The 25,222-nt window shown below is 46.4% G+C and overlaps 1 protein-coding gene across 2 annotated transcripts in view; it reads left to right on the top strand.

The window, feature by feature from the left end:
- The window catches only part of RIN3 (Ras and Rab interactor 3), a 127,528-nt gene that overhangs the window by 39,126 nt on the left and 63,180 nt on the right, over positions 1–25,222 (top strand). For both annotated transcript variants that reach the window (XM_084840483.1, XM_084840493.1), the window contains exons 2-3: positions 4,090–4,279; positions 14,451–14,565. In XM_084840483.1, coding sequence (XP_084696609.1) covers positions 4,090–4,279; positions 14,451–14,565 — 305 coding nt within the window. The remainder of the gene's footprint in view (positions 1–4,089; positions 4,280–14,450; positions 14,566–25,222) is intronic.

The following is a 25,222-nucleotide window of genomic DNA, read 5'->3' as shown; positions in this document are numbered from 1 at the left end:
ATGTCACTCTTTGGAAAATGCTGTTCCACCTGCTCCTTGCATCTGTGAACTGATCTAACTTTAGACAGAAAACAATTTGAGTGTTTTATTTTTAAAGTGTTAATGATCTTCTCACGGAGCCTCTGTAGGGATTCACTAACACGTTTGTTTGGCTACGCTCTGGCCTGCTATAACCTGCCCTCTGCAATGTCTTCTGAAAAAGACAATTAGATGCAAAAAATGGAGGTGTTTGGAATACTGCTTTGTTTGTTGAATAGGAACCATTGCTGAAAGCTGGCGTGTGCATCTGTGTGTTTGTGTGCGTGCACATATGCAAAATAGATTCAGACAACGGCATTATGATACAACTGGCCTAACTGCAACCCCTCCCACATGGGAGTCTTAGAAAGTTCTCTTTCAGAGGGCCTTTAAAAAAAACACCTGTTTTTCACGTGACCTTGGGCTAAAGTGGCAGAAGAGCTGTTTCCTTTCAGAACTCCATCAGAAGGCACAGCCCAAGTCATTTTGCTGTCTGAGGTGAAAGACAAGAGGGCACCTTCCCATTCCAGCTGCAGGAGCCAGCCAGACTAGCAGCTGAATCTTACTTCAACAATGGCTATAGAACAGCCATTCTGTACTTCACCAGACATGAATCTTACTTCACCAGACATGAGGGCAGCAGGCTAACTTGGGCAATCCAAGACAGACCATGTGGCACATGCACAGTACTGTCCGCCAGAGGAGAACAACCGGGAGTGCTGGTTGAGCAGGGGGTTGGACTCGATGATCTATAGGCCCCTTCCAACCCTGCTATTCTATGATTCTATGCTCAGGTTAAACAACCAGGCGGCTGCTGCCACCCCTCCCCACACAGCCCAACATCTACCGCCTGTGGTAGCTGCCTCACTCTGCCTAATGGGAGGGCTGGCCCTGTCCATCGGTGAACAAGTCTTCTCTGAGAAGTCTGCTCTGAACCCCACCTTCCCCAATCCATATAGGACACCACTTTCTAAAGATCAACAACATCATTTAATAGAATGTAGGGGGAGGCAAATGGTGTGTGTGCGTGTCTCTCTTTCTGTGTGTGTGTAGTTACTTTCCTGACCTAATTCTTGTATTAAATATATTTGTTATACTTTAGAAAGCTGAGTAGGTTGGTAGGGGAAGGGTGATAAAGAACATTTAGTAGACTGTAGTTTGCAGTTTGGGAGGTTTCTGGTAGAGGCATCGTACCAACTCAAATCTCCCCCACCCCTGTCCTAGTTTTTTCCCCTTAGGGAGGGGAGAACAGGGGCCTCCCCACTGACCAGATGACATGGATATTTACATATATTAACACCAAGTATGAATAACTACAGCAATGACCAAGAATAGAGGTTTTATTTATTTACAACATTTGTCCATTGCTCCGTATTTATAGCAGATTCCGGAGCAGTGAACGTAAGAGGTACAATAGTAAAAAGGTAAAAAGATTAAAACACCATCTTAAAATTATTAAAAACAGAATGCCAATAAAAAAAAGTGGCTGGTCATTTACGGAAGGCTTCTTGGAACAGAACTGTTTTCAGGATGTGCCAGGAGCAACCCGGTGTTGGTGCCTGCCTGACTTCCAGCGGCAGGGAGTTCTAAAGAAAGGGGGCCACCACACTGAGGGCTGTTCTCTGGGTGGACTCCAATCGGGCCATAGGTCCATGTAGAACCACCAGGTTAGAATGATTGGTAAGCTGAATAGGCACCTGTGTATAATTCTTGACAGAGAGTTTTCAAATGTGGAAGGGAGAAGTGTAGAAGGATGATAGAATGTGGAAACTAGAGCTATATGGCTTAGGAACATCTCAGTTAGCTTCTCAGAATGATGTGTGGATGGATAAAAACTGCCATTCTAAAACTGTAGCTGAGCAGATTATGAGAGATCCACGCTCTGCAAGGAAGAACCAACTTGGATGGAAGTGAGTTAACCAAGTGGCTGGGTTTTTTTCTTTCATATAACCTTTTGTATTCCATCCCAAGAAAATTCAAAGAGAATTTTTTGAGAATTCAAACAAACAAACAAACAAAAGGAGAAACAAACAAAACAAAAGGGCTTCCATGTGGAAAGACCTGGATTGGCCTAGATAAGGCTTTTCAACACAGAAACTTTGAAAGTGCTCACAAAAGTGGTTTTGAGCTATACAGCCCATACTTAGCCCGGCCCTCCACTCATCTCTCTGCCCCCGTCATAAACACTGTCACACAGCTGTCACTGTAGCACCGCCTTTTTTTAAAAAATGTTCAGATATATACATAAGTATTGCATTCATAATATTGCTGCAGTGCTAATGGCTCAGCATTTGCATCTGTCTGTCTCTCTCTGTCGCACGCGGGCGCACACACAGTCTCTCTCTTGACTTCAGCCAATCTGGCAGATGAGATGACATATGACATGAGCAGGGCTATGAAGGAGCATTTCAAGTGGATGACTTTTTTGTTCCAGTTGTTTTCACATTTCGTGGGGTGGGCAACTTCTGGCCCTTCAGATATAGTTGGACTGCGACTTCCATCATCCCTCACCATTAGCTCTGCTGGCTAGAACTGATAGGAGTTGCAGTCCGACAACATCTGGAGGGCCACAAGTTTCCCAGCTCTGTTCTGTTTGCTGGAAATGACAGAGACCCTGCCTCAGATGAGGTGGATCCTTATAGATACAGGACAACGGCATCATAAGCTTTTTACCTTACCCTACACATCTAGCTCAGTGAGAGGGTTAGGTGATTTTAGGGTCCAGACTTAATGGTCTTATGGGGGACCCCAATTTAGATGGTTGTGGTCCTGTTCACACGTAATGCTAAGCCATGATGCTTAGGGAATTTGCACAAACCACGGTGGCTTAGTGTGTTGGGTGTGGGGAGAAAAACCCACTAACCCTGGCTCCGAAACCACCCCAGCTAGCCACCCCCTTGCAGCAGGGTCAAGGGCTCCGGGGTGGCTTACTGTTACAAGTGTCGGGCTCCCCGGTGGTTAAAACGGGCGCCAGGTGGTGTACAGGCTGCAACCATAGAGATGGCAACCTAGAGTGTCCTGCACTTCCACTGATGCTCTAGCCTGCGCAGACTTTCTCTGTGGTCGCTGGCGCTTCATCACAGATGGAGTGGCTGATGAGTGTGTTTTTGTTGTGCGAGGGCCACTGGGCTCACCAGCGGTGGGGGCAGCAGGAAGGTGGTTACAGTAACTACAGAGGGGGTTGGTTACGGGAACCATGCGGCACCATGTTGTTCCTGGTCGTGTGACGGGCACGCGTGTTGTGGTTACGTAACCTCCTCCCCTCCATAGTTACCCTCGCCACCCTCCCCCTGTGCGCGTCCGAGCAGGCCCAATGTGTCATTACCCCACTTATTTCAAAATGGGGTAAGCCAGCCCTGCTGCGTTTGGGAGTCCTCCCGATCATTCTGCTGAGGGGAGCCCTAAACGTGTGTCCCAAATTCCTGCCCTGAATCTGTTGGGAATACTCGTCTGCAAGTTACTGGAAGGGGGCAGCATTGCTGTTAGTTTGTTCATGGGAATTTTGACCACAGCTAGCCTTAGGATATGTATGGCCTACAGTGTGGTTCCCTTTGATTTTGCTTCTCCCCCCCACTGACTTTCACTCCCCCACCCCACCTTCCACTATTGTTGGGAGCACACGTGTTTGCTCTCTCGCTCCTGCTGGTATAACGAAACACAACATGGACTGAACAAACTCTTTTAACATTTTACGCTGTACCTGCATTGTATATGCAAGAATATTTGTGAGTAAACTGTTTTTCTTTCCTTATCTGAAGAACGGTGTGGTCCCCTTTTTAATTCTAAGATAGCCTTGTGTACACGTGGGATTGGTAAACGCTCATTCTCTTCTGCTTCTTTGTTTTCCTCTGCTAATTGCCATTCTAACAGGAGGCATCATTACTAAATCATCCCATCAGAATCCACCTGATGCATCTGCATAGTTAAGGGATGCAAGCTAGGTGGCTCTGAAATGAATACCAGCCAAATAACTGCTTCACCCTTGTTTTCTGAGCATTTCAGTCTATACTTCTTTGTTCAGTCCAAGCTGCCACAGATGCCTCATAGGGGTTTGCTTCTGTGTTTTCGCAGGCCTGGCACTGATAGCAGCGAAGAAGAGGAAAATAAGACCCAGCTGAGCCAGCCTAGCACTCCGAGCAATTGCTTTTCCCCACCTGGCATCAGTGTCCTTGAGAAGCTCATCAAAACCTGCCCGGCTTGGCTTCAGTTGAACATCAGTCAGGAAAAGGCTGCTGAGATACTCTGCAAAGAGCCAGCAGGGGTAGGTCATACCTCTCCCGATAATGCTGTTTCGTGCTCCTTGAGAGAGATGATTTGTAAGCCTCATTGTGTGGACTCGTTTCCCCCTCCCCCTCCCCGAAGGCTGAGTCTGACACTGAATCAAACATTTCAACTGAGTCATATTTGACTTATATTTGGGGAAGAGTTTTTTTCCCCCTCCACTGTTGCTGCTTCCTTAGACTTTTAAAGGACAGTTTGTGTGACAGTGAATGATAGCACTGGAGGATGGGTGAAAGAAAAAAATGCACTTTTGATGGATTACCCCTGGATCTCCAAATAATTTTTCTATTACATCAGGAGGTGACACTGCTATAACACCTCTACAGTGCTGGTATAATGTTATGGCCAGCCCTAAATCTCTAGATTTAGATGTGCTTGGCGCAGCAAGCCTTATGATTGAGACATTAATTAGCAAACGGTTGATTTAGAAATGAGATCCCTTCTCATTTCTAGCACATGTCAGAAACTATGTTGTCATTCTGCCCACCCTCCAGTACAAATAAGACTCACTTTGCTTGGGGAATCTAGAACGGGAAGCTACGCCGGAATGCTAGGTCTTCTGTTAGGGGACTAAGGCATAAGATCAGCTTCCACGGTCTTTGCTGTCTTTGTTCTACAGCATGAGGATAGTGTTATCCTCAAGGAGTCAAGATAGTTAAGAGCTTCTAAAGTATGATATGACCGCAATTCTATAACATTTGGCTGAGAGAAACTCCAATTGAACTCAGTAGTGCTTACTTGTGAGTAGACAGGTAAAGGGTTGCACTACAACATTTTCTGGGTGAATGCTGCCTTGCTGGCTACAGAACCCTTTGGGGGCAACATAGGTGGTGGACACAGACACACACACGTTCACATCTACACCCACACTCCGTATTGCCTGCAGGGATCACTGGGGGTGAGATTAAAGCCTCTCTCCCTCCAGCAGCAATCCCTGCCAGCATGTTTGCTCAGGAGGGAGAGGTGTGAAGGGACTAGATGGACCCTTGGTCTGATCCAGCATGGCTCTTCTTATGTTCTTATATTCTCCGCTCCCCACCACAATCATAATATCTGGGAGGAAACAACAATCTCGGTCTCGGCCACTGATGGCTGATCAGCTGGGCAGTGTGGGAAATGGGTGTAGCTCCCTAGGGCTCTGTGAGCCACACAGAGAGTGGCCAAAAGCCACATGCAGCCCGTGGGCTGCAGGTTACACACCTGTGTCCTAACCTTATTCTTAACCTACCACCCACATTCTCGGTGGAATTTTGCTTGAGCAACAAGGTCTACCTGTGACCTGGTGTTTCTTCTGTTTCTGGTCTTGCTCTTGCCTTCTAGTTTGAGCCTTTATTTATTATTACATTTCTATCCTGCCTTCTTTCCTCTTGCAAGGAACCCAAGACCGCTTACATGGTCCTCCTCCTTTCCATTCTTTTTTATCCTCAGTACAACCCTATGGGGTAGGTTAGGCTGAGGGACTGTGGCTGGCCCAAAGTCACCCGGTGAGCTTCATGACCAAGTGGGGACTAGAACTCAGCTCTCTTAAGTCCCAGCCCAACACTCTAACCACTACCCCACACTGGTTCTCTGATCCTTATCGCTCTTTGGTCCTGACTTGCTTCTGACTGCTACCCACTGCCCAGCCTTGACCGTAGTCTGAAACCCTGTTTCTTCAGCACCAGAATCCGTATTGCGAAGATGGGCATGCATTCTTTGAGCATCATGCCAGTAGGAGACGACTGGAGCTCACACCTCCTAGCCATGGCAGTGAAGGCGCAGATGCAACCATAGCTGTAAGCCACGGAGGGCTCCCACATTCTGGTTGCTGCCATGACTGGGATGTGATGGGAGTCATCCTGATGGGAGTTTAGGATTTGCTATCAGTAGAATCTTAAGCATGTGTGTGGAAGCTCCCTTTATTTCTTCGCACAGATCCCTCACGATTTTATAACTCTGCCTTGTCGCCTTTCGCCTCCTGATACAAAGAATTGAGTGCTTTGCTATAGATACTCCCTGCATCATTATCGTTACTAATTTTGCACACTCACGCTTTCCCCTCTTTGTTTGTAACCAGGCTAACAGTCTATTATTGGACCATTTTTGTAAACGTACTTTTATACATTTCTTGACATTCTTTTCTTTCTTTTTTTTACCGAAAGCAAAAAGTCAACTGTAGAACTTTGTCTCCTATTTAAAGCACAAGCTGATGCTATTTGTCATACTGAACTCTAATTAGAAGCACATAAAAAACACTAAGAGCCAAGGAAGACATTGGGGATTTCTACGCCAGCCTAAAATCCTGCGTTTAAAACGGGTCTTTCTGCTTCCGTTCTAAACGAAGGATCACAGCTGATTAGGGATGTGCAAAAGTCACTTACCTTTTCGAAGGGGTGATTCGCGGTGGGGGGGAGGCGCTCTGCACCTCCCCCCAAAATCCTAACCTGGCTGGCTCCGCTCCACGGCAACTCCGCAGAGCCGCCAGCTGGGTGCATTCACCGGCATGTGGAGCCTGCGGACGCAAATGGTGGCGGCTACGGTGGCTGCCATTTGCGTTCCTGTTTTTTTGCCGTGATAGGCTACGTAAATATTTACGTAGCCTATCACAGCAAAAAAACAGAGGCGCAAATGGCATGGTGGCCGCCATTTGCGCCCCTGTCTTTCGCGGTGATAGGCTATGTAAATATTTACGTAGCCTATCATGGCAAAAAAACAGAGGTGCAAATGGCGGAGGCTATGGCGGCCAGCATTTGCGTTCTCTTTTTTTTTGCCGTGATAGGCTACATAAATATGTACATAGCCTATCACGGCCTCCGCAGGGACGCAAATGGCATCCCTGCGTTAGCCATGATAGGCTACATAAGTATTTATGTAGCCTATCACGGCAAAAATGGGGAAGTGAATGGCAGCGCGAACGGCACCAGGTAAGTGTGGCGGGGGGGCTTCGTTCTGCCACGGATTTCGGGAGGCCGAATGCACTGGCGGAATCCTCTGACATCCCTACAACTGATACCCTTTAGATGCGCATCTTTGTAGATGGCTGTTCCCATAGCATTATGTTTCCGTGAAGAGGCATTACACATGCTCCAGGTTCAGCGATACTTGCTCCTGGGTTCCTGCCGCTTTCCCTCCCCTTGCACATTACTGGTGGATGGCGACTGACACGCAGACAGCCCCCCCCCCAATCTCCCCGGGCCCCATCTCCCTTTTCCATGCTTTTGGCCAGTCCCTGCCGCTTAGCCCCTCTGCTGCTCCTCCGCTCTGCTGCCCCCCCCACCACTATGCGCTGCCACTCTGCCGCTCTGTTTTGAACAGACAGGCTGGAAATGGCGAGGAGCTAAAATGGCTCAGGCGCAGGAAGGCTGAAGACGTATCAGATCTTCATCACTACCTTCGATATCATGACCATGCCCCCAACAACCACACTCAGTGCTTCATTCATGTTAGGGGAGAAATAGACAGGGAGGACATGGCGCTCCATTTGTGCATATCTGGAAAAATACCCCCTTTTTCCATTTGAGGAAAACACGGGATAGGTGGGAGGACATAGTTGAATAATGACTGGACAACGACAACGCCTTGTAATGGACCCGCACAATTCAGTGAGTGAGCAACCATGAATGTGCAATAAACTTGAGGTGTCGAGATCCCCATTATCTGCTTATCCCATCCTCACCAAAGCAAAGGGGAATGTGTGGATGGGACACCAATGATAGGGGAGGATAGTTTGGTGAGAGGACGGGCTGCTTAATCTCTCCTGTGTTGTGTCCAGGGGCCTGGGACCCTTGGAAGTAAGAATCTGGTTCCACACAAAATGTAGGCGATAAATAGTTTATCTTAGTGTTCCATCCTTGTGTACAGCCACAGGCAGACAATCCCTTGCCTTGCCAGTCTTGTATAAATCCTAGGGTGGATTATCTGTGTTTAACCCAGCACATTCAGAAATCCCAGCCTGGCTCAAGGAATGGACCTACCACAAACACTACATCCTGTACCTGCCATTTCTCTCTTGCAAATGCTCCCCTAGGTCATTTCCCCCACAGCTGGGCACACTTCCCATTTTGGGGTGCTTTCAGACTAGTGCTACCAATCAGAAGGCACTGTGCAGGGATTCTGTCTTTTTTCCCCTGAATGGATTTTCCATGGGAAGAAAAACGATGAAAGAAGTGATGGGAAAACACAGGACAGTTGTGAGTGGAAGGTGAGGATGTCTGGACCCCCCATACAATTCTGAGAATTAGGCTGGGCAATGGGGCTATAAAAGCCCCATCTGGAAGTATCTGGGGGAGGGGGAAGGGATAGGAGCATTTACAGGGAGGAATCAGTGAGTGAAGGAAAGATTAAACATCTACCTCCAACTCACTATTCTGCACTGCAAGTGCCCCCCACCTGCAGCCCCCACATTAATTTCATGAAGGAAACATGCGAGTTCCCAATAAGGTCTAGTTTCTGCTCAGAACATAACGGCAATTTGTTCCAATTTGGCCAAAGGGCGTGTCTGTATCTGCCATTTTCAGGCTTGTAATTGTTCGATGTGTCACAGCCCCATGTCTTAGAGCCCATCACAGTGGTCTAATCTGTCTGTGGCCAGGGCCTGAGTGACAGCAGCCAGGTATGAGTGCTCGCTTCCCAACAAGTCAACTGGTGCCATGGTGGGGAGAAGCCACCAGTCAGGAAGTAGACAAGAACTTTACTGTCTCTCTTTAGCAAGAACAGAACAGCAGCTGAAAACCCGTGACTCCATCCAACTATGTCCAGTGCCACTTAGTGACTAAATGATACTATGACACTATCCACACAAGCTCTATATTTTGTTAATAGTCAGATATTACCAAAATGCCACAGGTCTCCACGATTCTCTCTTCACAAGGAGCTTGACCTCGTCAAACTGCCTCTGCAACGTCCTCCCACTCTCAGAAATGGGGGATGCAAACCCTCCCAAAATACTAGCTATACGTGATTCTGGAGCTATAGCTTCTAGAAGGAAGCTTGTCATCATGGGATATCTTCAAAAAAAGCTGGAGATCACTTTATGGGGGTGGGGGGTTGCTCAAATATGAACTGACCAAAATGTGAAAGTAAAACTCAAGTGGAGGGTATGGAGTCGTTTCATTTCACAGAAATGTCAACATTTCATGGATAAAAATAAGGGCAGGCCATCTGAATTCTTGCAGCAAGGAGCACTACATGAACCACCCACCTCCTACTCTGTGCTGAAGTCTCTTCTTTATTTGCTGTATGCTGCAGCCAGTTGCTCCATGACAGCCAGCCGTACGCTGATTTCAAAAGCTGGGGTGGGGAGAGGAGTTGCACTTTGGGGTGAAGGTAGAGGAGCAGGACATACAGTACATGTCCCACAGAAGGTTATGAATGTCTCAGAATATATCTCCATTGCTGCAGTGTGTGAAATGGCAGAGCTGTGCTCTACACAGTGTCTTAGCATTTGTGTGCATGCATTCAGGAACAAGGGAAGCTGCCTTATATAAAGTCAGAACGCCAGTCCATCTAGCTCAGCATTGTCTACACCGGGGATGAGCAACCTATGGCCCATGGGCCGGATGCAGTCTCTGGGGTTTCTCTGACTAGTCCACAGCCCCCTCCCCCGCAGCAGTTAGGCTTGAAGGAAGCCTCCCATTGCAGTCAATGGAAGTTGTTTTTCAGACATAAATGCAGTGCTAGGAGGGCATTGGTTGGAAGTCCCAGCTGGGGAGGGAAGGGTTAACTGTCCTCCTCACATGCTGTGCCCCTCCAGATCTACTCCCCCCCATGCTGCTCTCCCTCCCATGCTGTTGGGGGAGGAGGACCCCAAAACTCTAGCAACGAACACTATACATTTTGCCTCAAAAAGCAAAACTAGGGAAAAAACAGGGACAATGATTTACTGGGGACAGAGACCAGATAACAGGGACTGACTCTGATGTCTTTGGGGTTGTATACAAGGCCTTGGCCCCTAGATATCACTTGTTTATGTATTTATTCATTAATTCATTGATTCATTTATTTTATTTCTATACCACCCAAAGCTGAAGCTCTTGGATCTGTTCACAAAAATTGGAACCAAACCACAAAGTACAGCATAGAGCACTTAGTAAGCCTGAATAACTATGAGCTTTTCTACAGAAGTCATCTACGTGTGCTTGTCATCCCCACTTGTGGTTGTTTATGGGTTCTTTGGAAGATGTTGTGACCCTCCAGTTTTGCTTCTGTGTCTAACAAGCACTTTCAGCAAGTTTGTTAGAGCAGGGAAAAGGCAGCATTTAATTGTGAACGAAATAGAAAGCGCTGTTTCTACTTGTGTAATTGTGCTATTCAGCTATACCACCATGCCACCTAGAGGTTACATAGCAGAATAGCTAGGAATGGCAGAGGAATCCATCCACAGGGTCAAGTCTGCCGAGCTTTTGGTGGCTCAGAGCCCTGGACTCCGGCTTGCTTGTGAGCTGGCCCGACTTGACCTTTTCTAGTCCGGCCAGCTCATGGACTTCTGCTACCAGCAGTGCAGTGCGCAAACCCTCGTGCTCTCCTTGCCAATACTGACAGCGGCAAGGAGAGCGCGAGGGGGTTGCGCACGGCTGTGGTGGGTAGCGACGGCAGGAATCCCCATCCCCATCCCTGCTGCTGCCATGAACAAACCCCTCGTGCTCTCCTTGCTGGTGTCCACAAGGAAAGGGCGAGGGGTTTGCTTGTGGTGCCTGGAGGCAGCAGCACAACTCCCCACCGCTGCCACCTGCCACCAGCAGCACTGCCGCTGCCATGCGCAAACCTCTTGCGCTTTCTTTGTGGACCTGGAGACCGGGAGGGTGAAGGAGACATTTTGAGCACAGTAGCAGGGTTCCTGTGCACCAGTCTCTCCTCCTCCCTCCTGGACCGCGGGAGGGAGAGGGAAAGACTTGCAAGCAGCAACTCGCCAGAGCTGGGCGTCCGTGAATTCCAACGGGGAGCCCACAGCTCTGCTCGCTAACGCAAGCCGAGCTGGGGCCTCGGGGGAAATCTATCGAGCCCCAAGAGGGCTGGATCTCCCCACGTTGGTCAACCCTAAGAATAGCATGAAAGGAAACACTCCTCGTGAAGGGGCCAGCCCTCAATGCTGCAACAAAAGCAGAATACAGTGGTATTAATACACTAATATTAACGTATCTAATAATATTAGATACAGTGGATTAACAGCCTCATACAGAAAAGCTTGGTGTCTAACAGCCTAGCCTATCTACTAGGCCAAAGGTCATCTGGTGGAGGCTGGTGGTTCCGATGCCAGTGGGGAGGTGAATCCGCTCCGCATTTCAGTTAGAACCCATCAGGACTCTAAAGGAGCCATCCAAGGAGCCACTAGCCTCCACTGAACTGGTCATAAACCTATCCAAGGTCAGCATCCACTGCCACCCCTTACTGGACTATGGAACAGTGAAATGCTCCTTAAATATATTTGGCAATGCAGCTAAAGAGAAGAACAACAGGTGAGATTCATTCCCTTGGAATCCACCCAGACCAGTACAAAAGAGAAGTATTTCAACCAACAATGGTATTCATTTAGGGAACATTAAGCATAGGAACAGGCAGTCATTCAATAAATAGGAAATAATGTTTCTATCTAATAAACTAACCCAGCGTATCTGGGATTCCCCTTTCCACCAACATCATCAGGGTTTGTGTGTTTGTTTGCTTGCTGGGTCCTTTTTTTTCTTTGTTAACTGATTCCCCTATGGATCTAAGTCCATGTTACTTCAACTGGGCCACTTAAATCAATATCAGGGTTTTTAAAAACAACAAATAAAGCCAAGCACAGTGCCCGGGGGTGGGGTGGAGGTGGAATCCAAATTGCAAGCGCAGCATGTGTGAAAAGGAGGTTTAACCCTTCTCTCCCCACCACTTCTTGAAAAAACACACACACCCTCCTGCATGGCTAACAACTAGAGCTGAGTGCGGATGGCCTCTCAAAATTCTGCACTTTATTTGTGGGCAAAGAAATTTGGGAGAAAATTTCACCAAATTTCTCCAGAGGAAGGAGAAATTCTCAACAGTTTCTCACAGGTAGGGCTCCCCATTGGTGGGGCTTGTAGCACAGCTTCTTTCATTTTTGGTAAGGGTTTGGGTCTGTTTTGTGCTGCAACAGCATGAACTGTGTTGGCAGGCTGGTCCCCAGTTTGCATCCACTGCAATGCAGGTGTGTTGTGTGTGTGTGTTGTGTCAAGCTCCAGGTATGAGGTGGAGTTAGCGCATTGCCAGAATCTGCCCTCCAGTTTCCAGAAAATTTTCTTCCCCCATGAAAGGGGCTTCCATTTTTCTGCCTCATTCTCAGGACAGGCTATAATTTATGTTGAATTTCTTGGGGTGGTGTTTCTGAGCTGACCTAAGCACAGCCAGCCTCCCAGGCTGCCTGTACGACCTGATCTGAAAAAGCCCTTAGGGAGGAATTAGCTCATGATGCCTCCCACTGGGCTTCAGGTGAAGAGGCTACAGGCTGCCAAACAGATGGTTGTACAATGAATGACAGGTCACTTGTGCTCCTTCCTCGGCCACCTCCTAAGTGAGGTGAAAAGAAACCCAAACCCAACCCTTGAGAATTTCTCCAAAATTTCTCCTCCTCTGAATTTCCTTTTGAAAGCAATTTCTCTTCTGTCAAATTGAATGAGAATGGTTGCCAGAAATGTAGGAGAAATTTTCAGCACAGCACTACTAATAACTATGGTAGCAAACACCTCCCATTGGCATTGCTTCAACCGTGCACGATGTCAGTGTGGAAACTGAGCCCATAGAACCCCAGAGCAGTTCTGATTCAGAGGAGGATCAGCAATCCGTGGGAGAGGAGCCAGCTCATCCCTCACAGGCACAGCAGCTGGCAGAGATTCCTCCTGCCGGCATTCCTGAGATAGATAGTGACCCAGGCAGTGAGAGAGTGTGGGAGGGGGGCTTGCTGGACGCTCAACACAGACGCAGGGAGCGACGAGCGATGGAGGGCACGGAAAGGAGGCGTAGTGCCCGTTTGGCGCGCAAGCAACGGTCGTGTCCCGTGGACCCAAGGGAAAGAGGGAGGAACTCTCCCTAGCCCATAAGTTCAGGCTCTGCAAGTGACTGTCCTTCAAATGGGGACCAACTGCCTAACCCGGAGCACAGGCTACTCTGCTGTTCATCATTAAGTTGTAAAAGGATTAATGCCTTGAAAAGAATCCTTTTGTCTGTGTCGTGAGTTGGCTATTGGAGTAGACTGAAAGAGGCCACTAGGACGCTCCTGACACACTTAACGTTAGATGTCATCGAGTCCTAACGATGCTTCTCAAGAGACGTTCTCCACCTACCATTCACTCTGACTTCACCCACTGTTCCATCAGAAGCCCTGTCCATGCGTCCTGAAGAACACGCAAAGCTTCAGAGTTGGCACAGGGACAGCACTGGATGTGCTGGCCCCCATGCGAGCAGGGGGCCACCCCTTCATTCCCTGACTTTGCCACCTGGAGCAGTGAGGTCTGAAGTGGGGTCCTACTTGCGTTCAGTTGAACACAGATGGAACACTACGAGCAGCTCGGACCGCTGTTTTATCAATTGGGCCCTGATAAAGTGGCCCAATTGTGTGGAATGTTCTACTCGCATTCAGTGGAATGTGAGTGGACCCTCTATTCTGAGCACATCACTCCATGTGGCGAGGTCAGGGCATGCGGGAACAGGGCCCAGTGGACACAGGGGATATTGGGGGCAGGGCGGCCTGTGCACCCCCAGCCCCATTCCCACTTCAGGCCCTCAGATGATCTTTGCAACGTGTAAATGGGATTACGCTCTCCTGTGTTCTTGTCCTCGGCTCACCCATTCTGTTACTCTGACTCTGGGACATAGGGACAGTTAGAATGTATGTGGGTGTTCCTTATAAGCCAGGGAGAGCTATTCAGCTTGCATTCTTTCATTTTCCAGGACTGGAATTCAATTTAAACCACTTCCTTGTGACAGTCCCCCTTACTTTTTTCATTTCATTTCTTTCATTGACCAAAAAAAAATCATGTTTGTTTCACTAAAAAGCATTTATCCGTATTTGTAGGGGACAAGATGGTCTTGGTAAAAAATAAAAGAAAAAGGAATTGTATTATGAAATGTTGACCCAGTTCTGATACAGTGATATTGAATGGGTCAGACATGACTCTTCTTTGGTATCATATAATTTCATGTGCCCTCTTCTCTTTGTTTAGATTTTCTTGGTTAGGAAAGATGAGACCCTGAAAAACCTATTTCTCTCCGTTCATTTCCCAGCCCAGAGGGAAGCTTCTGGGGTTCTGGAGTACAAGATTAAAGAAGAAAAAACATGTAAGTGTATCCCTAATGTTGAAATTTATTTCTCAACCAATCTATTTTCCTAACCACAATATATCTGCACGTAGATATAGGAATGGACAACTCTGTAAAGTTCAGTTCCATTCGTTGTTCCAGCAGTGTTTGTTCTGTCCATTTTTCACGTCAGTTTGCTAAAATACAATCTTACAAGTCCACATTAAAATTTGTACGAGTTTGTGCATATTTCTCCTAACATACACATTTTTGTACACACTTTTCCAGATATACACATTTTCTCCAAGCATTTTCTTCAAATAACGTATTTTGTATGCTCTTTCCCTAATATACTCAGTTATGTGCACATGTTCCCTCTATTGTATGCATTTTTGTGCACATTTTTAAATGTTCAAACTGCATTGCAAAATTTGGAAAAGCGTGAACAACGCCATATAACTGTGTTCCGGTTCATGTGTACATTTCGGAAGTGCAAATTTGGTAAGTTCACATTAATCCTTTTCTCACTCTTCCATTCGTAGATCTGTCTCAATACGTGGATATGGGTCTTTTTTGGTTTTTGCATCTTTGTTCATTAGAATCTTCAGACCTGCTTTGTCAGAAGTGAGACTGCTATCTGCCTGGAGTAGGGTCTTTTCAGCTGTTGCTCCGCTTTGGAATGCTGTCCTTTGGGACAAAAGGAAATAGTCCCTTGTTGATTTTTAGAAAATAAGCAAAGGCTTAGATCAGCCTTCCTCAATCTAGTGATCTGCCCAGATGTGTTGGATTTCAACTCCCACCATCCCAATACCCATCCTGGCTGGGGTTGATGGGAATTGTAATCCAACATATATGGACAGCATCAGGATGGGGGAGGCAGACTCAGATGACTTTAAAGTGGGATTAGACAAATTCACGGAGGATAGGTCTATCAACAGCCACTCTTCCAAGTTAGTTCCATCTGCCTCCAGATTCAGAGGTGGTATTTCTCTGAATATCAGGTGCTGGAGACATAGAAATAGAACAGAGAAGGGTGCTTGCCTTTATGCTTTGCTTGTGGGCTTCTGCACGGCATGTGGTTGGCAACAGTTGAAAGCCAGATGCTGGAACAGAATCTTAGGACTATACTACACATTGCTTTAAAGACATAACTAGCAGCTATATCCTTTTTTACAGTATGTGTGTGTGTGTGTGTGTGCGCACGTGCATGTTGGGGTGTATGTGTCCAATTTTACAGAGATAGAAGGCTGAATCCTTCCCCCTCCCATTGTAATTTTGCTGGTAATTGTGCCCCCCCCCCCCACAGCATGTCCATAGGTCTTAGGAAAAAAGCTCCCCCTCCAGGGAGGGGGGGCAATAAAAATTGGACCCCCTAACTGTAAGAGAGAGAGAGAGAGAGAGAGATGTTACAGCTAGCTGCATCTTTCACGTAATGTGAAAGATGACCCTTAAGCACTTCTTTTTTTCTTAATCTGCCAGGCATTTTTGAGAGGGTGGTGGTGGCTGAAATGATTAGATTTTAACCCCTATTTCCATGCTTATTTTTTATTATAGCTTTCACTCTATGGTATTGTGTTTTTAAGGGCTTGTGTTTTAAGTCCATGAGGTGGAAAAGGCAGGATAAAAGCAGATTAAATAAACAAAAAATGCCTATTGAATAAATGAGATAGAGTAATCTGTGTAAATCTGGGTTTGAATTCACACCCCACTGCTATAACCATTGTAACAATGCCATGTGGGGGTGGGGGTGGAATATGAACCTAAGAAGTGTGTGTCAAATGGTAGGAATGTGATGATGATAGTCCACCTGGGTTTCGTGTGATGCCCACGGGCACCAGTGTGCCCACAGATACCTCTCTTGGTGCCCACCAGGCTCCCTGCCCCTCCTGATTTTTATGTTATTTTTAAATATGTTTTAATTTTTTAAAAAAAATTACTGGGAGGCTGTCAGCCTCTAGCATCATCTTGATGTCCAAGAATGCCTTTGGGTCCCACATCTCTGAGCCTCAACAGTTTGCATTCTGTTAAATGGCTGTTGGAACAGAAAAGTGTGGACTCAAAAGAGTGGTTTTGTGTTTTGGACTCTACACCTGCCTTGTACTTGCATCTTTTGGTCTCACTCTTTGCCTTCTGGAAAATGGGAGTTTTGTGACCAGCCAAGCCCCCATGGCAGCCATTTTGTGAGAATGCGCACAACACTCTCTCAACGTTCCAAATGTTCCCACTGACACCAAAAGGTCCAAGCTAAATAGTTGTGTTGGGGGGTGGCGTTGTCAAGGCCCTGCGCAATGTTTCTGAGGGTGGTGCCCTTTCCAGACCAGTGATTCCTCAAAGTTCGGCAAGCCAGCTGGATCCTTTCTTAGTCCAGAATGTGGAATTTTCAATGGGTGGGATTGTAAGTAGGAGTAAGATATAAGGCAGAAGCAACTTTAAGAAGATAAGCATTGCCTTGGCAGATTAGAACAAGCTCTTTCCAGTCCCATTTTCTGTTTCCAGTAGGATGGCCATTTATGCGTTGCCAAAAGGAAGGAAACACATCACCAAAGAGAGAGAGAGAAAGATCAAAAGAGGACACAGATTTGCATAAAATGTGCATATGCTAATGTATATTTTAGATGCAAATTTAGAAATAATTAGAAATTAAAATATAAGACATCTCACCATAGCAGGGAAGACACCAGTCAGGTGACCTGTGTGCCTGCTGTCCGGGTGCTAAGTGTTGATGGGCATCTTCAAGGCCCCTGCTGCTCTCCCTCTTGATGGTTCTTGATCTTTAAACTGGACTTGGACCAGACAGCCCCTCAAACAGAGATGTCACTCTGACAGCCATTCAAATAGAGGATGCCTTCAAACAGAGGACATCATTCTGACAGCCCTTCATGTAGAGGACTGTAAAGCTTGGACACGTGGCCACCCCAGTTTCCAGCAGCAGCTAAGCCAGGTGCTTCTTGACATCCACAGAGCAACCCATGACCATGGTGGCCTTCCTGTGTTGTTTGTCCTCAGCCCCTAATGTTGTACCTCTTTCAGCCTGAGGGCCAAATTCCACGTCAGGGAAGCTCTCAAGAGCTGCAATCCAGCGGTGAGTGGGGCTGATGGCAAAAGGGGCAGGGCCAAAATATCAACATATTTTAATTATTTATATTTATATTGTTGTTGTTGTTAATTTTAAATATTATTTATTATTGCTGTTGTTTATTGATATTTTAATTATTTTAATATCAAAATATTTATCAAAATATCAAAAACTCCTGCATATTTTAGCTCAAAGCCCTTACTGCCAGTAGTGAAGCCTCAGAAGGGGCATTTCAACCATTGAAAATGGGAGAGATGTACAAAATCTGTGACTCCACCAAGTGATCTCTGGTTGGAGCAAATGGGGCGGAGCTAGGGAAACAGGTGTGGCCATCTGAGGAACCTCCGATCCAGTGTGTTGACCAGTAGACTTCCTCTGTGTATGGAGGTTCTACTTTTCCTAGCATGGTTGATGCCTGCTGGTGGACCAATCTTCCTGCATGATTTTGTCCAGCGGGGGCTGGTGACTCTGATGCCAGTGGAGCAGTGAATCTGCTCCGGATTTTGAACCAGCCAGCATTCTAAGGGAGCTACCCAGGTGCTGAACCCTATCCTCAAAATAGGTACAGCACATTGGAAAGCTGCTTGAGAGTTCTGATTGGTTCTGACTGAAAAACCAGGAGCAGATTCTGACACTGGAGCCACCAGCCTCCACTGATTTTGTCTGATCCTTTCCTAAAACCTTCTCAGCGAATGAGTGGCCGTCTTTGCATTGCATGGTAGTGAGTTCAGAATGTAAGAATGCCTTCCTGCTGGGTCAGACCAATGCGCAAAATGAAAGAGTGAATAAAAGAGGCAACGTTTGAGGCAGGGACTTTGCTGGCCACGTTACACTATACCAGCTTGGCCTGTTTGCTTATGTGGGAAGAGAGGGCATTTTCCTCCCTTCATATCTGAAGTGGGACCTGTCCTGTGCCCTCTTCCTTCATCACACACACACTTCTGGCAATGTTCCATGCAGACCTTCATTATATAAGCCATTGCTGCATGTTGGTGTTCGCAGTTCCTGCTGATAAGGTCGTTAAGTGAATTCAAATACTAATGGCTACTCTGAGCACCACAAGCATACAGGCTGCAGTACCCTGTGCTCTGTGCAGTCTGACACACAATAGCCCTCTTGCAGATGAAATTTCTCCCACAGAATATTCCCAGAATCTGCATTCACAAGGGTAATGAGTTGCGCCAAAGAGAGGTCAACTCTTTTAAATGTGTGTGTATACATATATAATTTTCACAGTATATAATGATCTGAACTTCACAGCCTCCCCCTTCCCTCCCTATAGAAAATAAAATTAAATGAGGGTTACATTTTACTCTGATGTACCCTGGAGTGCTTGTTCTCATTTTCTGATAAGCCGTCATTCCAAGCCATCATATTTGCCTCACTGCTACATCTGGAAAGGTTAGAAACAAAAAGAGAAACAGGGAGAGAGAGCGCACATACATTTATTTGAATTTCTGGCATTGCAAACTGCTTGTGCCTAGAACTGTGTAAGTGCTCTGGGAATATTCATGGGCTTTATGGCATATCATGATTCAGAGGGTGTTAAATTAGCTTGAACGATTGAGGAGTTACGACACTATCAGTAGTTGTATCTATGCATTATTCATACGGAAACTAATGAGGGAATTGAAGGGGATAACTAGGCAGTGGTTGACAAAAGGCAGCTTTATTCTCTCAATTGTACAGACAATTTTGCTTCAGCTTAATTCTGGATTGGTTTGGAAACTCTTGATAATTCAGTGTTATTCACGAGTGTGTATCATTAAGCCTACAGATACCGCATGCTTTAAAATATTTTGTTCCATGACTAAAGATTTAATGAAATGTTGCATGAAGTAATTGCAACATGGTGCCGGTCATAGAATTGCCCCCTGGGGTTATTTGTTAGATTTGTATCCCATTCTTCCTCTGCGGAGTGCAATGCTGAATTTATTTATTTGGTCCATTTATCTTTCTGCCAGGGGCCAGCTCTGATATGGGTACCTTGATCAGACCTGAGGCCATTCTGGGAGGAATGGCAATTAGTTTCAACCAGGCTGATGGAAGAGTCCTGCTGTCTAACCTCTCCCTCTGCTGCAGCAGCTTGGAATGGATCCAGGTGGAGACAGTTGTGGGAGCAGAGGAGCCAAGTTAGTCGGTCCCAGCCAGACCGACAGAGAGGCCTTCACTGGCTCACCTCTTCTTTTGATGAAGCCAGGGGGAATGGAGGCAGTTCTGTGGTAGGAGAAGCCAAATGCAGTTGGTCTCAACCAGACTCACAGATGGTTCGATAATGGCATCCCAAGTAGTATCCCAGCCTTCCACAACCTGGTACCCTCCAGTTGCTTTGGACTACAATTCCCAGCATTCCTTGCTGGCTGGGGCTGATGGTAGTTGAAGTCCAAAACATCTGGATGGCACCAGGTTGGGGAAGGTTGTCGTAACCCATCAGCTATTGGGCAAATGCTAAGATCCCTAGAACTTTACCTTGAGATGGTGTTTGTCCCTTGGCATTGAGAGAGGATTTGCACCTCTTATCCTAGACATTTTTCTCCCTCTCTCGCAGTATTGGAACCTGGGGTCAACCCATGTAGCAGATAGGTGGGAGATTCAGGACAGATAAAAGGAAGGGCCTCTGCACACAGTGCGTAGTTATGGATGGAACTCACTACCACAAGATATAGTGATGGTCATCAATTTGGATGGCTTTGAAAAGGGATTGGGCAAATTAATGGGGGATAAGGCTATCAATAGCTACTCATCGGGATGGCTATATGCTACCTCCAGGATCAGAGGCAAAATGCCTATTCACACCAGTTGCTGGGAAACATGGGTGGGAGGGTGCTGTTGCACTCATGTCCTGCTTGTGGGTTTCCCATGGGCAGCTAGTTGGCCACTGTCTGAACAGAATGCTGGACTAGATGGACCTTTAAGAACATAAGAGCCATGCTGGAACAGTGGCCAACCAGCTGTCAATTGGAGACCCACAAGCAAGACAAGAGTGAAAGAGCACCCTCCAACCCATGTTCCCCAGCAACTGGCGTAAATAGGCATACAACATCTAATACTGGTCTGATCCAGCGTGGCTCTTCTTATGTGCCACTAGTCATTATGCCTTCCCCTCCACTTCCCCTGTGGTATAAACGTACTACAGCAAGTGGGGAAAACTATTGGGTCTATGGAGCAGAGGGGCAGAAAGAACAGTAGCACTCCTATCTAATATAGATTAGGGGTGCTTCCGGATGAGGCTTTTAATGTCAGTCACCATGCCTCCTTTTTGCAGGTTTACCTGCGGTGGGAAATAGCAGTGCAATCACTTTTAGCATGTGTGGACAGGAAAAGGTGCAATTGAGGCAGAGTGGGAGGAGTTATTCTCCAGGAGGGTGGATGACCCCCCTTTCTCTATTGGTTGCTGTGCATTTCTGGCTTCAGAGCCATCTTGTATCCTGCACTGTGTGACCTGTCCCCTGATCTACCAGCTCTCAACCTTGAATAATAGCTTCCTGGAATGAGGTTTCTTCAGCCCACACATTTTAATTCACTATTTAATTAGTTGATCACACTGAAAACAGCAGCGCTTACTTCTGACTACAGATGTGTAGGTTCATAGAATTATAGAATAGTAGGGTTGGAAGGGGCCTACAAGGCCATCGAGTCCAACCCCCTGCTCAATGCAGGAATCCAAGTCAGAGCATCCCTGACAAATGGCTGTCCAGCCTCATCTTGAAGGCCTCCAGTGTGGGAGAGCCCACCACCTCCCCAGGTAATTGGTTCCATTGTCGTATTGCTCTTCCAGTCAGGAAGTTTTTCCTGATGTTCAGCCAGAAGGTTCTCACTGTAATCCCGTAAGGCTACAATCCTATGCTGCAGGCACTTTTCCTTTTTAATTTTTTTTTTGCAATTGCACTATGGTAGAAATATCACAACCAGCAAGCAGAGAAAATCAAGCTGGCAAGTTTCCTAGCTGGTTTATGAAACTAACTAGATCGCTTTCTGAAACTGACTAGGAGTGCTTCCAGTCTGAAGTTTTGTCTTGTAAATGCCCTGCTGCCTCAGTCAAGGAATTTTACAGAGGGTCCGAACATAGTCATGCTCACCTTGTAACTCTCCTGTGTTTTCCCAACACTGCTTTTTTCTTTCCACAAAAAACCTATCAAGGAAGAAAAGACATAACAGCTGCACTGCTGCTATTACTTGTGATACTTCAATACTGCTTAATATAATAAAATCCCTAAGCAGTTCACATATAGATATTATAATCACATTTAACATACATTATTAAAAACATTTCCAATTACAATAATAGTACAAAGCAATTAAAGGATCAGTATGTCCTGCTCTAGAACAAGTCTTGGCTCTTTGCAAACACGTACAGGGAGCGAGGCAATAGAAGCAAGCAAATGGTCACGCGCACAGGTTTCAGTCCAAGGAGTTTTAAACTAATGCAGGAGTGGTCAAAATCTAGGCAGAGGTCAGAACACTGGCAGGCAGTCAGGCAACAAGGATCAGGCAGCAGCAGGGGTAGTCAAGATCACAAGCAAGAGGTCAAACACAGTCAATCAGTCAGGTGCATTATGCAGTCCAGAAGCAGGGCCATGAGGCAGTCCAAAGGGTCAGGGAACAGAGCATCAGTCACAGGGTGCAATTCAGGAAGCGAGGCACACAGCAGAGGCTGGAAGGACCAAGTTGCACCAATGCTGGCTGGGTTTCCAGTGAAGGTTTTTAAGCCCAAAGCCAGCCAGACCCCACCCAGAGCTCAGCTGTAGCAATCAGAGCTCCCGTCCCAGAGCCTACTCCTAAGGAGTCCCTTTCTCCTGAGGAGACCTCTTCTGGAGGCAAGCACTCCTTTGCACAGGAGCCCTGCTAGCCTGTTGCTTGAGGCGACGACGCTCCTGGGGATCGGGGGGGGGGGGCTCAGCCTCCGAGGCAGAGTCCCTCTCTCCTGACAAGGATGGCCCGGCAGCCACTTTCCCGGAGGGTTCAGGCTCCTGTGGGTCTGGTGGCAGTCCCTGGTCTGGGCTATCCTGGGCTTCTGGGGCCTCTAGCTCCTCCTCAGAGGACTCAGCTCGGGGCAGGACACAGTAAGATGGAGCAGCATGATCAATTACAATCAATAACATGCCTGGGAGAGGCTGGGTGAACACATGCATTTTTAGGAGGCATTTGAAACATGTCACATTTTCTGCTTCCCTAACTGCATGAGGGAGGGTGTTCCAGAGGGTGGGCGCCACTACTGAGAAGTCCCACCATCGTGGTATTACATGGTGACATTCCGTTGCTTTTGCAATGACCAGCAAGGCCTCCTCTGACAATCTTAAAGGTTGGTTGAGTATAGATAAGGGAAGGTGGTCTGCTAGATACCTGGTCCCAAGTTGTTTAGGGCTTTGTATGACAATAACATAACCTATCTAGATAATAGGCAGCCAGGGCAGCTCTTTTAACACAGGTGTTATGTGAGCATAGCTGGGTGTCCCAGTGGGCACCCCCCGCCTTGCTGTTGCATTCTCTGCACTAGCTACAGCTTCTGAATCAGGCACAACAGCAGCCCCACATAGAGCGCATTACGGTAGTCTAATCATGAGGTTACCAGTGCATGGATCACTGTGGCTAAGCTGTCCATAACCAGGAATGGCCATAACTGGTGCACCAACCAAAGTTGGTAATGGGTGCTCTGGGCCACCGAGTTTACCTGGGTCTCCAGTGACAAAAATGGATCCAGGACCACACCCAAACATAGGCGTGCATAAAGGATTTGCCAGGTATGCCCAGGCACACCCTAATGTCTCTCCCCCAAAAGTGGCTTTGTGTTTTAATTTAATTGCACGATACACTCTTTTAATTTTAAAGTGTGGATTGTGTATTATGCAATAAGCACTGAATTGCATAATAGATGTTGTAGAAATGTACAGGAAGCCTGAGTTTGCTTGCAGCATGCGTCCCCACTACTGTGGCGCAGCATTACCATTGGTTCTCCCCTCCCCCTCTGACTACTATGCTAGAAAATTATTTGACCTATATAATCAGCTGCAAAAAAAAATGATATTTTGTGTCTCGTTTTTTAAGTTTGTAAAGTTCAGTTGTTAATTTTAAAGTTATGAGCAGCTTGGAATTCTTTCCTGCCACAATTCTGGATGTACAACTCTCAATCCTTCTGTATGCCGATGACATTGTCATATTTTCAACTACACTAATTGGAATGCGGAGACTATTGACGGAACTGAACAAGTTCTGTACAAATGAAATCTATTTATCAATCATTCCAAAAATAAGTGGTAGTTTTTGGAAATAAGAAAAAAAAACACATACATGGAAACTGGACCTATTGACCAACAGCACAGTTTTAAATATCTAGGACTTGGGTTTAATGCTCTTCTTTCATGGAGATGCCACTTGGAGGCTGCTAAGTGGAAGACCTCCCACTCCATATATTCTCTGATGCGTTTCTTTAAATCTCAAGCGGGGAGCCTGGTTGCAGCTTGCACCAGCAACTGAGATATTTCTGAGGAAGATATTGCACTATTGCTGTATGGTGCGGAGATCTGGGGATATACAAATGTTTATATCCTAGAGGCGGTGCAGAACTCCTTCATGAGATCCCTTCTAGCTGTCCCCCAAGCTACACCAGCCCCCATATTGCGGGCAGAGACAGGGATACTCTCTACTGAAGCACAGGTGCATGCTGCACTTGCTTTGTACTGGCTGAAGGTGTCGTGCAGGCATGACTCCTGCTCACCTAAAAAGTGTCCTTTAGACCAACTGCAAACGCCAACACAGTATTCTTGGGTAAAATCTGTAAGACACATTTTATATAACTATGGGATTAGTACAGATGTCTTACCCTCCTCTAACTCCGACAGAGTAAAACAGCTCTGCAAGGAAAGAATTTCCCTATATGCACAACATCGAGATCTATATTCCATCACCAATATGTCATACTCAACCTGGTATCCCTTGTATAAAACCACGTATGTCTTGGAGCGCTACTTCACTCTGCTCACTGTTGCTCCCCTAAGACAATCATTTACAGCCCTGAGAGTACAGAGCATGCCCTCTGCTTTCCTGGATGGAAGATTTTAAAAAGTGGTATTCCATCTATGACTCTGTATATGCAAGTCCGGTGAGGTTGAGGATATTGATCACTATCTTCTCCATTGCCCCTTCTATGAGTCCCCAAGAGCCAGATTCCTCCAGTATACTCTTAATTCTTTGGAAAATAGATCCCCTATGCAACAGGTTTGCTCTTTGCTGGCAGGTAATGATGATATTACGCTACAGGTTGCCGAATTTGCTTGTGCTGCCAGGAAGCTGAGGGCAAGGCATTTAACTGCTCTTGCCAGCCAATCTTAGGGGAAGGCTTGTGCCTATGGTATTGTCCCAGAGGGAAGTGTCACTTTCTTGTTTTATTATAAATGTTTTAATTATTCTCCTTTGTATTTGTACTGTAATGTATTTTATCTGTTTTTCTTCTTCTTCTTTGGTCTCTTACTCATGTATTTTAATTGTTATTTTAACTTGAAATTGTGATGGCCTTTGGCTTTAAACAATAAAGATTTATATCATACCAATTTTAAAGTTAAGTTTTAGTTTCTTTAGTTTGTTTGATGAATAAAAATAATGTCCTTTATGACAATAAATGTT

Source organism: Heloderma suspectum, chromosome 1 (genome assembly GCF_057233095.1).
Source record: "Heloderma suspectum isolate Gila_16-S chromosome 1, 16-S_ref, whole genome shotgun sequence".
NCBI lineage: Eukaryota > Metazoa > Chordata > Lepidosauria > Squamata > Helodermatidae > Heloderma > Heloderma suspectum.
Note: the sequence above shows the minus strand (reverse complement) of the source record. Positions and strands in the feature narration are given on the sequence as shown.